At 48.6% G+C, this 15507-nt stretch overlaps 1 protein-coding gene across 1 annotated transcript in view; it reads right to left on the reverse strand.

Moving 5' to 3' along the window:
- Positions 1-10180: 10180 nt before the first annotated feature.
- KREMEN1 (kringle containing transmembrane protein 1) overlaps positions 10181-15507 on the reverse strand; it is a 26276-nt gene continuing 20949 nt past the window's right edge. Inside the window, exons 6-9 of the mRNA XM_008569825.1 lie at positions 14656-14814; positions 13380-13464; positions 11331-11381; positions 10181-10223 (exon numbers count right to left, since the gene is read on the reverse strand). Coding sequence (XP_008568047.1) covers positions 10181-10223; positions 11331-11381; positions 13380-13464; positions 14656-14814 — 338 coding nt within the window. The remainder of the gene's footprint in view (positions 10224-11330; positions 11382-13379; positions 13465-14655; positions 14815-15507) is intronic.

A 15507-nucleotide genomic window follows, 5' to 3' on the forward strand; every position in this document is an offset into this window, starting at 1 on the left:
TCTTCTGAGTAGTGTGACGGTGAGAAACTTAAGCTACTCTTTGTTTTTTTGTGCTTTCCAAATTTCTTATAATCAATGTGCATTTTATTTTCAAAATTGCACACATAATTCAGGAATGTAAAAGATTCAAGCCACATATAAATACATTGAATAAAATGTGAGTGTCCCCATCTCCTTCCCTTCTTCCCGCCCTGTTCCAAAGGTGACCATGGTGAGAGTTTGGCATGGATCTTCCAGGACTCTGCTTGTGCCTTTACATACATGTACTTTATAAACCTTTTTCTTTAAAAAAATTGGCAAAAATGGTATCATGCTTATGCTTTGTTCTGTGACTTGATTTTCTCACTTAGGAAATTCTGATAGAGTATCCCACATTAATTAGAACGATGATATAGGATTTCACAGTATGGAGGTAGAAAATACTTTATCTGACCACTCCCCTGCTGACGGAATGAGTTAACACAAAAGGATGCTCTTACTAAAGACTTTCCTGTTGTTGGAGACTCGCCTTCTGGGTAGACAGCAAGTCGGAGAGCTTCTAGGTGTCTCAGTGAGAGAGAGAGTCCTGGGTTAATGTCCAGGTCTCGGGAAACCTAGGACTCTAACGGAAGGGACTGCGTGCAGGAGGCAGTGCAGGGCCGGCGTTCTTCCGCGGCTTTCCGGTCTTACCACTGCGTGGCGCTGGTGAGCAAGGCCACGCCGGGCAGGCTCAGCGGGGAAGGCGAAGGTGCCCGGGCCCTGCCTCCCTGGGACCCGTGATGGCTGGCAGTTCCTCGGCACCTACATGTGCCAGCTGGGCCAGAGGCCTTAGTTTGTCCATCTGGGACCTTGAGGGAAATATGAGGACATCCAATATCCCTTATCTGAAACAACAGATAAAGGAATCCACTGCAGGCAGGGAGCCAGCAGAGAAGGGTATTTTCACCATATAGATATATCCCTGAAAAGGTGAAGGTCAGGACATGCTTTTATAAAATGCGGCCACATATTGAAGGTATCGGGGAAAACTATCTACTTAAAGGAATTGAGCCAGGAATTATTTTCTAAGGAGAGAACACTGCCCTTACTTCCTGCATTGTGTGCTTGGAGTTTGATTAATGGGGGTCTCAATCTGAAAGGCAGGGCTCATCTGAGGTCCCCTGTGCTCTTGGTGGTCCCTGCGAAGGATGGTTTGAGAGCCGTGTGATTCAGCTCCCATTTGCAGTTGGGACAATGGACCAGTCCCTATGACATGACTCCTCCCCAGACCTCATCATCCTTAGTTTAGTCATAAAAATTATTAAAATGTATGGAGGACTCACAGACCAGTGACTGAGCTAAATATTTTACCTTTATTATTTTATTTAATCTTAACCACACCCCGATGAGAAACTACTGCTGTACCTATTTTACAGATGAGTAAATGGAGGTTAAAAGGTACAGTAATTTGATTGAGGTGTCTGGGAACTAGTGATGGCAGAGCCCACAGTTGAACCCTGGTCCCCAGATTGTCAGTCCAGAGCTCACGATCTTCATGTTTCTCCGCTGAGGAGTCAAAGGGTGTGATACACCCAGGGTGTGACATTGAGCCCACGTCCTTCTCCCTCCCCACATGCTGCTGCCTTCAGCCCCAGTTTCCAGTCCCTGTCACCCCAAATAATACATGGGTAAAGCCCGGAGTGCGTTTCTGGGGCGGAGAGTTCCAAAGCCTTGGGCCCCACTTGTAAATAAGTACGACTGACATGGAGAAATGGCGAGGAGCACCAGAGAAGAGAGGTCGCCCTTCACAGTCAGCCTGCCAGAGCCACCGGAGTCAGCCGGGAGGACAAGGAGTTGAGAAAATTAAGCAGATTCTGCCTCTCCCTTTACTGCAAGATTTGGATGGCAAATCCCAGCCAAGGAAGATGCATGCAAAAGGGCAGGCCTTGCCTACCTCACAGGACTGGGAAGAAAGGCGTTCCTAAGAGGTGGAGGACTCCCTGCCTGGGAAAGGGAAGTGATTTTAGCTGTTTGGCTAGGATTCCAGCTGATGGTTCCAACTCACGGGTATTAGCAAAGGGGAACAAGGAATTGCTGAGGGTGGCAAATTGGTTATAATTAAGAGAACCTGGGAGATGCAAAACAATGTGAAGACCATCAGCTGTCCTGGATCTGGGGCCTCTGTCCCCGGAGCCGTGGGGGCCAGGGGGGGGGGAGAGCTGGGAAAGAGCTCAGGAAACCAGCCGCCCTTCCCTTCAGTGCAGACCATTCAAGCAAAGATGGGAGGCAGGAGGGAGCCTCTCTCCCTTACACTCCAGGGCCCAGGGTGCCGCCGTGGCATTAGGGTCCTACTGCCCGCTTCACCATCAATGACTTTCCTTCCCTTTCTCCACAACTTAAACTCACCCATCTTGTCTCTCAGGAAAGCAAACAGGCTTGGCGGTGGGCTCATGTCCTGACTCCTGTGTTTCTTGAATGAGTTAATCAACTTCTCTGAGCCTCATTCTCCTTATCTAACAAATGGGGACAAAAACAATGCCTAATCCATGTAGTTGTGGTGAGGATTTAATCAGATGGTGTGTGAAATGTGGGTAGTGTAGTGCAAGGGCTGCCATCTGTTTTTGTATGGTCCATGAGCCAAGAAAGGTTTTTACGTTTTCTAATTGTTGGGGAAAAAAATCAAAAGATATTATTTCATAAAATTCAAGTTTTGGTGTCCATAAGGTTTTACTGGAACACAATCACGCTCATTTGTTTACATATTGTCTGTGGCTAATCACACAGGGATCCCGGTGGTTCCTAGTCAGCCCCCACTCTACACGGAGTTGCCCAGATGGCACCAGGGCTTGCGATGGTCTTGTTGAGGGTCCAGATGACTGGTCCACGATTCCGGGAAATGGATCTCCTCCACCAACCAGTGCGGGCACAGGTTAGTAGTGACAGACTGCATGGCCTGCAAGGTCTAAAATATTTAGTATTTAGCCTTTCGCAGAAAAAGGCATAAGTGCCTGACAATAAGTGGTCTGTAAAATGTATCCATGCTTACTATTATTACTGTTATTATTATCTCTTTTTAATTTTCTTTCTTTTTTTTTTTTTTTAATTTTCAAATAACTATGCTGGTGGCTTCAATGGAGAGATACTAAACCTTAAGTCTATGGAAGGGTTTCAGGGGGTCTCTGGACTCCAGAATTTCCATGCAAAGTTTTATGGGTTGGGGGGGTCTTTTTTGGGGAAGAAGCTCCGTACATTCATTTGATTCTCAAATGGATTTGTGTCCTCAAATAGGAAAAGAAATGTGGGCTTGATGCCTTCCTTGTTTCAGTCAAACTGATCTGTACTTTCCCTGGGTCGTCTTGAGGCGACACCCATGAGGATGAGCTATTTGGGGGCCTGCCCCTACCTGGGTGGGAGCAGCCTGCAGTACCACAGGGTTAAGGAGCCCTGACTTTGGAACGAGGGGACCTTGGCTGAGTCCCAGACCCACCTGCCCTCCATAAGCTGGACCCCTTCTCTGAGCCTCCGTTTCCTTGCTGGGTGATTGCAAAGATGAATTCAGTAACGTCTGTCGAGTGCTTGGCACAGTGTCAGGCACACGATAGGTACTGCAGAAATACTTATTATTATTATTATTATTATTATTGTCCTTGTACATTCAAAAGCTCTTTCCTCAGCTCACCCAGCCCATAAAAAGCTGCCCCTGTATTTGGCTGAGGTTTGAAAACCTCTTGAGTGCTCTTCATTTTTGTCTTTGGTACTAGCAACTCAGGCAAGTTATAAAATGAATACGTAAAGAAATAAACATATTCACACGATCAATATGCAAAGTAGCAGGGCTTCCAATTAAGTTTTTAAAATTAAGTTTCAGTGGCCTCATTTGAACAGGAACAATGGTAAACGCTCCTAAGAGTGAAATAAATGGAATCTGCAGCTTCGCTATTGCAAAAGCCTTGGCTGTTTCAGATCTTTCAGCGTTTCTCCCTAAGGAGTTACCCAAGCTTGGATCTACTTCCCCCCTAAAATGCTTCTCGTGGAGCCCCATTACCCAGCCTAGCTATTCATAGCTGATAGGTTCATTCGAGATCCCAGTGACCACCTCCAGGAGGGTACAGGGTGCCCTTGCAGCTGGGGTGTCCTGGAGACAGGCATCCTGGACACAGGCTGGTCCACGTCCAGCCCAGCCCAGTGCTGCCTGCCCCCAGTTGCTGGGCGTAGGCCCATTCAGCGGGGGCCTGGTGGCTCCAGACAACAGCTGGAGATCAGAATGAAGACTTCCAGCTACAAGCAAATGTTGCTGCTTCTTGAGGTTGAAATATTTTATCCCAAAAGTGTCCCTTTCAACTGAACAAAAACAATCCGCCATGGGGACCCAACCCTGCCACAGAGGAACAAAAGCCTCCCAGTTCTCTGAGTCCCAGAGACTGTCTGTAGTTTCAGGCATGCACAGCCCAGCAGGGAGAGCAGATGGCCATGTGACTTCCAAGCTTGGAGACAAGGTCACCCTTGTCCAACCCTTTTCCTCTCTACAGCAAGAAGAGCCTTCGGTTGCCTCACCAAGGGTGAGGCTGATGCTGTCCTGGTGCTGGCTCCCAGATGGTGGGTTTTACAATGTCTGCGTCTCTCAGGTTTGTGAGAATACAAGGAGATGAGGTCAAGATCAGAGGTCCCCACAGTCCACTCAAGTGGATTTGGGGGTGTCTTTCTGGCCCCATTGTCCCATAGTCCAAGGGAGGTTCTTTAGGCAGGATGGTTGCACATTCTGGAGGCATTTATTTATTTTTCTGTTGCAGCCCAATTTGTCTCTAAGAAATCTACCAGCAAGGCCACCCATTTGTTTTCCACCAGCCATTTCCTGCCATTAAAAATATCTTCTTTCATGGAAGGAAAGAGCTTCTGGGAAAGAGAAGGAAAGCTCAGAAAAGATAAACACTCGAGTAAAGCTGGTCTTTAAAGGTGCTGTCGTATTGCAACAGCTACAGCAGTGTTAGGGCAGAAGTTAGCCAGAGAGGGGACCATGGTAAAGCAAAGGGCACAGACTTCATGTCAAGGAAGTGCCCCTTCTGGAGAAGCATCTGGGAATAACTGCTGTGCTGCGCACTCGCGCGCACACACACCCCACCTCTCTGTCCTGCGATGAATCTCTGGGGAGATACAGTCTTTGCAGTCGAACAACCGGTAAGCTGCTGTCGGTGAGGGAAACAGCAATGGGAACTTGCACAACTGTCCATGTGTGGACAATTTGTTTCAGAAGGTGACTGTAATCAAATTTCCCAAATAAATGAAAGTGGTTGTCAGACTTTAGTGAGCATCACAATCATCCTGGAAGCTTCCCAGAGATTCTGAGGTGGTAGGTCTGGGATGGGGCCCAGGAACCTACATTTGACCAAGCACACAGGGGTTCCCAGGCAAAGTGGTCTAATGCTCCGCACTGAAAACACATCTGCATCTAAGGTGGTGGTAATATTCTTTTGTCAAACTGGCCCGTACCCCTTTTACTCCAAGAACTCCATACCCTAGGAAAAAGAACCTGGACCAGGGAGACTTCCCCTGGCCAAATTATTTACCGAGAACTTAAAATTGGGACTCCGAGAACCAGCAGTCTGTGTGTGCCTGAACCATTCGGGTCAGAAGTTCTGCTCACAGTTCCCTGACTTCCGGGGAAGTCCCCCTCTGCTGTCCTACCCCCTACCCTGCCCGGTCCTTCCCAGGCTTCCCCTCATCTGCCTCAGTGTGTCCCAAGATACTGTCCTCAGCAGCTTTCTGGGATCACCCAGACACTCAGCTTGAGGATGTTGTCTGTGCCCATGTTTCGATGGACTGTGCTCCTCAGGCCAGACCGTTGCCTGGGTCTCAGGCCATCTGTCAACTAGACAACTCTACCTTGATGTCCCACAGGGGCCTCACTGAACTTAGCCCAAATGGAACTCATCGGGTTTTCTCTCACACCTGGTGCCTTTTATGTCCCTCATGTCAAAGAATAGGCCCTCTCTCCACCCAGGCACCAAGTCAGAACACCTGAGCATTATCCTAGACACCTCATGTTCTTAACTCCACCTCTGTTCTAGAATAAAAGGAACAGCTACCATTTACGGAAAACACACTACAGGTAATAACTCATACAACTCGATGCACCACAAAGGCAGGCACTGTAATTGCCCCATCTGACAGATGAGAAAACAGGCACACAGGGCTAGGTTACTCGTTCAAGGTCATGTCCTAAGTGGTTTGGTTGGGGTGTGAGCCCTGGCAGTCTGGCCCCAGCCTGTGCCCCTGACCTATGGGTGTGGCCGGCCTTTCTCTATCCGCAGCACTGGTTTGGGAGCTTTGTCAAGCTCTCCGCATCTCTCGGCTGGACCTCTGCATCTATGAACCTCCTGACAAGTCTTCTTGCCCTTGATCTTACCCTACTCCGATCTGTTTTTCCGAATGCAAGGAGGAAATCTTTCTAAACTGGGAATCTGATGTCACTCCTCTGCAGAAGCCCTTCAAAGGCTCCCAGTTTTACCCTCACTGGCCTCACAGCTAATGAACGGAGGAATCTGAATTCCTGCAGGCTGACTCCAGGGATGTGCTCCCAAGTTTTATCTCATGCTGCCTCTCTGAGCCTCAGTTTCCTCACTGGCAAAACAGGAACAAGGATACCCACTGTAAAGGGCTGTTAGGAAATGTACGGTGCCTAACAGCAGAGTGCCTGGCACACAGAAGCGACTCATACATGCAGCTTCGACGAGTATTATTAAAAAGAAAAGAGTGGGGATGAAAGGGGGTGGAGAGGAAGACCTGGTTACTCTGAGAGGCAAAGTAAGTCCCACTAGGGATACTAATTAAGTGAGATGCATTTTCTTCCTTTCTTTTTTTTTTTTCCTTTTTGTCTTTTTTTCGTGTCCAGCAATGGATCGCAACCCTCAGTGTCGCGCCCGTACTGGACCAGGACCAGCAACGGGATCGCAACCCTCGGTGCTGCGCCCGCACCTCGCTCAGCCAGTGAGTGGGAACCGGTCTGTATGTGGGATCCGAACCCTCGGCGGGAGCACCGCTACGCTCCCAAGCAGCACACTGTAGCAGTGTGCCACCGGGCCGGCCCGAGTGAGATGCATTTTCTCACTTAATCTTCATAGCCTCTGAGGCATAGGTATGATTACATTTCCCAGAGGGGAAGCTGAGGCTGAGACGTGGACCGACCGACTTAAGGCCAGTTCAATCCTGATCTTTCCCCGTGCGGAGCACTGCGTCTTCCCCTGTCCCTCCCATCTCTGCGGTGCGGTGTGTTGATGTGGGATTTCTACTCTTTCAGATATTACCAGCTGAAGATCAACTGTGGGTCAAAGCTGTGACAAGACCAAAGGAAATCTGGAGACACAGGAAAAAGCAAGCAAACGGTGGGACCTGGTGCTCCAGTAAAGAATATCTTCCCTTTGTCCCATAGTCTCTGGCAGACTCCCATAAAAACGACAGCCTTGGGGCCATTACTGTTTCTACAACAATGAGAATATTTATTTTCTCCAGACAGTAAAAATAACATTTTTCTCTCCTTTGTAAAAGTTAAGTACCATTACATTCCATTTTCTTAAATAACAAAATCCTAAAAATATATATTAAATTGTATACAGTGTGTCACACTTCATCTTATATTTTAAAATACATGGTGTTTCCATTTTATTCTCAAAGTTGCAAATTAGGAGCATATTTACAAGTAAAGTCTTGTCATCCAAAGATAAAATCCCTGCTGGAAGGTGAGTTTGGATGTGGGAAGGTCTTGATGCCACCTGAACCCCATGGATGGCAGCTCCCTCTGTGGGCAAGAAAGAGACTTCCCGTCTGTGCTTCCAAAGACACTTCCTTGCTCAAGCAGATTTACCTCTGACTTTCCTCCACACCCCACTTCTACTGAGTTGAGAGACAGAAGCCTGTGAGATGGGCCCACCAGGGGTCTGCAGGCAGAGGGTGAAGTCCTGTCACCCCTGAGCCATCCAACCTGAGGGGAGGCAGCTGTGGCTGGAAGATTTGAAAAACACCCCACACCAGGGCAGCTAAGTTGAGAGACCTGGCCAGGAGGTAGAACAGTGAGGAAGGTAAACAAAGACACCAGAGGAAACAATCAAAAGGCTAAAAATTCCCAAGATAGTAACAAAAGCAGACATCAAACACCAGACAGGAGATTCAAAACCCAAGAGAGTGCCAGCTGATGTGGCTATGGAGAGGAGAGCTGGCCTGGCTCTGTGGGAGACCTGGGGTGGCCTCAGCAAACAGGGGAGGCTGTCCACTTTTAAGTGCTCATGAAGATTAAGTGCGTAGTGCCCAGGACACATGGGAGCTAGGTGATGGCCCGCATGCCCGCTGGTGTTGGGATGGCCTAGCTGGACTGCAGGCTGGATCCTGAGCCCAGTCAGGCAAACTCCTGCCTGGGCTGACAATGGGTGTGTAGGTGGAACCGTGCCCAGGCACGCCCCATGGGTTTGGCCTGAGGGCCAGGACAGCTGTACTTGCTGGTGCTTTGATCTTTCTGGGCTTCTGGCTGATAGAGTCTTCAGCCAGAGCCCACACTTTGGAAGTTACAGCAGTCCAGTTACCTTGCTCATGCTCAGAGAAGCCTCAACCCTGTCCTGATGTGGGGCAGTTGGGAGAAGGCACTGGGGTTCATTCCCACTCATTCTCTGCTTTGCAAGCAACTGGACAGTGGGGAAGGACGCAGGGCACCATGTGCCTCCTGTCTCCTTCTCAGATGGGCCAAGGACACTGAAATGCCACTGGAGACCAGGGTGCTGGTCCACAGCCAGCCAAGGCGAAGCCACCATAGGAGGTGACAAGATCAGTTGGTGAGGGCCCTCCTTTGTGCCAGCAGTGAATGGAGTGAGGATGGCACACAGGCCTGGAGCACTCCCTGCAGCCTCCTCCCACGCTGTCACCGCAGGAGAGTCTTTGGACAGGATGCTTTCCAAGTGCTGTCCACAGTGGTCCCCAAAGCCCCCCTGCCTCTTTCATACTCTTCTAATATGTGTCTGTCACTTATTCTCCTCCAGATCACCCTTTTCCAATCACCTCCCACCCCTATTTTCTCTCTTCTAAAGGAGTTTCTTAAAAGATACACGCATCCTCCTTCGGTGCCCTGGGAAGCACCTCACCTCTTCTGGGGTAGATTATTTCTCAGGTGCTTACTTGGCTGTAGGGGCCCTCTGTGGGGTGTTGCTGACAGGTTCTAACTGAGACCATGGTCAGACTGCAGCCCACTTGATGTTTATGGAGGTCTGGCCTGAAATGATTTAAAGCCTTCCTCCCCCAACACTGTCCTGAGGCAGGTTTGGACTTCTCAGGGCAGCTCCACAGAGAGTAAGTTGATCCTGGAGGCTCTGGGCTGTGTCAGGGCCACGCAGGAAGAAGAGCAGCACTTTCTGGAATCTCTAAAAAAGGGTTGCTCCTGCTGCAGGCTCAGACAATACACAGCTTAGGGCTTGGCCTCCCGTGACCTGAGATGGGAGGGTAGGGTGGGTGCACGGGCCTGTGGGATGCCCCAAAGGCCAGTGATGGGCATTAGCCCTAGGCGACCAGGCAAACCCTGCCTGGGGCCAAATCCCACATTCCCTTAGTGCTGCGAATGGATCTGTTCATGTACAGGCCCTTTGTGACTACACACACCTGACACTTGCGTTTGAGAGATTCCACAAACGCCATGAATAGCTGGAAGGGGAGACTGCACATGTCGGCATATTCCCAGTGGTCCTCATGTGTGGCAGGCCTCTGTCTCCAGACCCAGGGGCCTGTGGACAGCTGCTCCAGGGTAATCACCCATTCCATATTAAAGCGTGAAGACAGAACTGAGAAGCTCTGTGCCCTTGGTGGGCCTCATATGGCACCTGAGGCAGCTCCCCTACCCGCTGTGGACACACTGCCTGTCTCCCTCCTCCAAATGCCCCCTGTCTACCAGCTCCAAGTATCCCTCCTGGACTTAGGTTGCCAAGTGTCACCTCTCCCTGTAGACACTTTCCAACTGGCCCCATACAACCCTGCTTCCTCCCAGGAGAGGCTACGTGCAGATGGGTTGCCAAAACCCCAGCAAGGGCCACAGCAGGAAGTGGCATCGGGATTGGGGGAGGTAGGCAAAGTGCTCCAAGGAGGGAACCTAGGAGGCCAGAGGTATAAGCACCAAGGCCCAAGTGCCTTTGGGAGAGCCACGCTCTGTCTGACAAAGGCCAGGCCTGGACTTCAGAGGCACAGGCCGCTCTTCTCAGCTGCTGTTGACAAAGCCCGTTTCTCGATAGCGGGTACTTCTGCATTAGAGATGGCACTTACTCTCACAACCGGCAGCCACTGCAGCTGGAGCTTTCAATCTGAGGGCCTGTCCTTAGAGGATCTCCTGTTGCTAGGCCCTTCCTTCTCCTCTGCAGTTCACCTCCCTGTCTGAGGGACAGGGTGGCATGGGACCAGGGACAAGAGCTTCTCCTTCCCCTCTGAGCCATTTTCAGCCCCATTGGTCCCCATAAGAATGGGCAGAAAGGGCTGCAGAGAGCACAGCCCTAGGGATGTTTTTCATCTTTTAGAATGGGAGACACAAGGAAGGACCGTGGGCCCGTTGTCTCACATAATGCTGCCTAAAGGCTAAACCGCAATATTTATACTCCCTGTTCTGAACTGAGAGTCAGCTGAGAGAATCATGGAGAGACCAGGACCTGGCTAAGGTTCCACAGGACCATGAACTGCTGGGGGCAAGGCCAGACAAATCCAATCCAACAAGCAGTTACTGAGTGCCTATAAAATCTTCCAGTAGAGTTTGTTGTATGGATAAATGAATGGATGTTTTATATGACCACTTCTCAAGCTTGCTCTGAAGGTCATTGAGCTATGGAAAGAAGCATCTAGAAAGAAGCTCATGTGTGGAAGGTGTCGAGTTTGAAATAAGTAGGGATTACCAGATCCTATTCTTAGGCCCTCCCCAGTTGGAGGAGGCCCATCCTAGTCCAGCACCCAGAGAGCAAAACTCCAGGGTCAGCATGGAGCATCAGCCCTCTTTACACTTTGGGGGTACAATGCCCAAGAGTCCACACTTGTATGGGACCAGGCCAACCCTCAAGAAAACCTGAGAATTCTCCCTATCTGGTCCTGTTCCAAACTGTAAAGACCAGGAGAAACTGATCTGTGTGTGGGCAAAATAAAGAAGCAGGAAAGACTCAATGTACACTAAACCTACTCACCACCCGACAGTTGTCTAGAATGCACCTGAGCCCAGTGCCAACCGTGACCATCTCTATCAGCTCAGCCCCACTGTCCTGACACTCTCTTTGCTAGATCAGAGAGAGAGATGCAGGGAGGGCCCTGGGACCCTGAGTCTCTCTCCTAAGTGCAGCTGATGAAGCAAGAAGAATCCAGGCTCCACTCACCCCTGCAGCATGGCACGCATCCCAGTCTGTAGGAGGGTGCCCCCGCAGAGGCTGGGGCAGAGGAGAGGCAGGGAAGAGTTGGTCAGAGGAGAACCACAGGAGAGGTTGACCCCCGCAGCCTTGAGCTCAAAGAGGGACCTCATGTCCAAGGCACAGTGGGGTTTCTAGTCACTCACAAGAGGATTACGGTCATCTTGTTGACTCTGACCCTTGAGTTTCTTCTTAAAGATGGAAATTGAAGTAGAAGGCTTATAAAAAATGCTCCAGATTTCCCCCGAAGTCCCTGGTTGACGACAATCCCTAAGGTCCCCTGAAGCAGGAACACGATGGGATCTGTCAAACAAAAATTATTTGATTTTGCAGATTTTTTTTTTTTTTTTTTTTTGGTGGCTGGCCAGTATGGGGATCTGAAGCTGTGTTCTTAGTGTTATAAGGCTGTGCTCTAACCAACTGAGCTAACCAGCCAGCCCCCAAATAACTTAATTTTACAAGTAGATCAGAACGAAGCACCCCAAACAACCTACCACTACATGAGATAGGAGATACTACACCTATGAAACAGTGGGGCAAGGTCTCTAACAGCTGCCTTTAAAGATCTGAAGGACTATTGTGTGGATGAAATGCTGGCTGTGGGCATCAGGAGCTGGAGCAGGGGGTGTAGCAGGGCAGATTCCTTCTCAAAATAACAAAGAACTCTCTGACTGGCAGAATTATTCAAATCTCAGGGTTGTCCTGAGTAATTATGAGTTTTCAAATTCTTCTTCTTTTTTTTTTTTTTGAATAAAAGAACTATGTTTTCAAATGCCATTTACCTAGAAGCCCACCTAGCTAAAACAAGGCAAACCTTCTCCGCTTGAAGCAGAGACCTGTCTAACCTCCAGTGCTGACCCGGCCCTCCTCTGAGTCAGCCCCCAGGGCTGCTTGGCAGGGAAGCTGAGAAGGGACTCCTATGTCAGAGGGGAGTTAGGCCTGCTCTTTAGGGCCTCAGCCGTGCTGTACGACGTTGCACCCTGTAGAAAGCAACCTAATCTCTTGCTGCTGCATGGGATGTGGCAGGACTGTGCCTGAGAAGCTTCCCCAGAACATGTGAACTGTGACTTTAAAAATATGTTTTAAAAATATATGTGTGTGTGTGTGTGTGTGTGTGGCTTAAGAATGAGCCCAGTAAACAATACTGACATTGTTTCCACTGAAATATTTCAAGTGTAGGGTGGAAATGTCCATGAAAGGTGATCTCAGTGTGCCCAGAGTCAGCCTTCACAGGACAATGGAAGAGCTTACATTTAATGTATAAAAATTCTCGGTAAGTGAGAAGGTCAGGAAAAAGAGGGCTTTTACTGGACATCAATGTTCAGGAAGTGCTTGCAATGGGGAAGCCTGGATTGGGAACCACAGGAAAGAAAGAGTAGGGGTCTAGAAAAAATTAGAAAGAATGCCACTCTTTAAATACACAAACATCAGCAACATGAACAATTGTCCCTTTCTTGGCTTTCCTGGAAGGTGGAACTTCTTAAACCTGAGCAGAAAAATAAAGGAAGGAAAAAATTTTTTCCAAATTGGTCAGAATTGAAGGATGAAGGTTTTGTAAGTTTCTTCAATAATTATTTTTAAATAATTATTAAGCAATATTTAATAAAAAGTTAGAATTCTCTTCCTAAGAATGTTGCCCAGTTTCCAGAAGGCATCAGGAAACATGCATGGTATTGTCCTGAGAATCTTTACTTTTGCATAAAGATCTCTGTAAGGGACCTGCACAAGCCAAAAGATGGAAATTGTTGCTTTTTATGCTAGGACTGTTTCAATCCTCTTTGAAATTTTATCCTTTGGACACAGGAGCAAACACAATCTCTCAAACCTTAGTGAGATTTGTCCAGTTGTACATTTCACTCTACAGAGGAGGAGGAATGTCTACTGCCTTATACTGTCTAGGACTCAGGGCTTTGGAATCATGTTCTGATATTACAATTGTACCCAGGCAAATGAAGCATAGTAGAAAAGGAATTCTGAGGCTTTCCCTTCCTGGAATCAGGCAGCTTTTTCTGTACTCACTTGAATGTGACGTGCAGAAGTATCTTTGCTATGATGGCTGTGACCGTGAGGATGAGGAGAGTTGCCAGACCATACACTGTCCATCCTGCAAGTAAACAAAACAAAACAAAACCAGAGTTTACTGGACCTGTTTGTGCTTGGTTCTCAAAAGGAGGTCTGTTGGAAGCCCCAAGTGAACACTGGCAGCTGGGAGATGCAGGTCTGGCTGAGGAACTCCCTCCAGGTGGGGGACAGCCAATGAATGTGGTGACAGGAGCACCTGCAAGCTGGGCTGAGCACGGAGCCCAGGCTTTCTAAGTACCTTGCCTCATTCTAGAACTCCTTCTTGGAGAGAGGAAGGAGGTATGACCCAAAGTACACTGGACTCAGAATTGAAAGGGGTGGTGTACGTTTCTACCACTAGAACCACTGTGTAACCACAGATGAGTTATGTAAGTTCTTTAGGCCTCAGTGTCCTCATATGAGGAATGTGATGTGTGACCTGTGAAATCCTACCAGGATCCAGAGCCAAATGACACAGAGCAAGCACTGCCCTCCTCCCTGACCTGTGGTGGGTCCTACAGGGGACCAGGGTGCAGTTTGAAAGCCTCTAGGCTAGGTTACTGCTAACTGCACTCTTCAGCTCTACTAGCCCATAAAGGCACCACTTCCTTTGCAGAAAAGAGACACTGGAGGAGGATGTATCCAACCAAGTTAGCCAACTTAAACTACAAAAGATCACTGCCCACTCTCCATCCCTCTCTGAATGACTTTCCTTTATAGATCTTATCACTATCTGATAAAATAGTGCTTCTATTTTGCTTCTTTCTCCTCCCACTTATAAACCAAAGGAGGGCAGGGATTTTGTTTGGTTCACTGTGTAGTTCGCTGCCTAGAATACTACCTGACACCACCGAAGCACTTACATATCTTTTGAATGAATGAAGCTCTCGCAAATGCCAATGAATTTAGAGAGCTACAACCTGGGGCTCTGCAAAGATAATCTCAAGTGAGAAGTGAGAAAATACTAAATGAGCTGTTTAACCATGGTGTACAAAAGGCACATGGGCTAAATCTTTGGAGGTGAGCACTATTTCCTAAGGACTAAGGAACCAAGCTAATGAGAAAATCTCCCTCAAAGGCCTGGACAAACAAAGGCCAGGTCACAAGGCTGGCACTCCCAACCTGCCTCTTAATGAGAAACGCAGAAGAGTGCTTTTGTTTCTGTAACTGCCAAGAGCGCTACCTTCAACTCTGTTGCTTCCAGCCCTGACTGATGGTGCCCAGGAATTGCTACCTGGGACAGTCTGAGGTGGGTGGCTGGGGCTGGTGGTGATGACGTAGAGGACTTTGGAGGACCGGGCAGCGCTGATGCTGAGGTTGGCCTGCTCCGTGATCACCTCGGCCAGCGTCTGGTTGATGGTAGGCCTTTCCTGTGGTGGTTCTTCCTTGACAGCTGGAAGATCAAAAGGAATTAATTGGGGAGAAAGCTGATAGAGACAGTAAAGAGCTGTGAAGAACGAGGCGCTGGTTAGGAGGAAGGTCTCCTTCTTTGGTTCGGTTCTGGGTACAATTCTTCTGCTTGTCCCACTGACCCCCAAGCAGAACCTGTCAAGACTCTAGTTCTGACCCTGAAGGAGGCAGAAGGACAGAGCTGTCAACTTCTAATTATTTGACTGGTCTCTTTGCAGATACCTGAGCATACTTTAGAGTTTCCTTGCTCTATGCTTTTGCAGCTATGGCTCCTTTGCCTGGAAGGCTCTCTTCCTTCCTATCTATTGACCCAAATCCTACCTGTTCCTCGAGACTGTCCTACCTGCAGGGAAGGCCTCTTCCCACCTATTTCCTGTAGCACACATTATCTGAACTCTTCTTGAGGTTTGCTATCTAGGACAAAAACTAGGTTTCAGATACCTTCTGTGTTACTCACGTGCTGGCAAAAAGACATGCTTGGCACACGTGTTCACATTAGAGGAGCAGAAAGTGTGGCTCCACTTTAGAAGGTGTGAGGATGGTAAATCAGTCTTTGGGATTGGCTGGGATGTTTAGAGGCAGGAGGATGGATCCAACGACCCCTTGAGAGTCTTCCAATTCTACCAGTCTCAGCTCTTTCTTTTAGTTCTTTTAACCCTCCCATGAAAACTGTCAT

This window comes from Galeopterus variegatus, unplaced genomic scaffold (assembly GCF_000696425.1).
Source record: "Galeopterus variegatus unplaced genomic scaffold, G_variegatus-3.0.2 Scaffold535, whole genome shotgun sequence".
Lineage (NCBI taxonomy): Eukaryota > Metazoa > Chordata > Mammalia > Dermoptera > Cynocephalidae > Galeopterus > Galeopterus variegatus.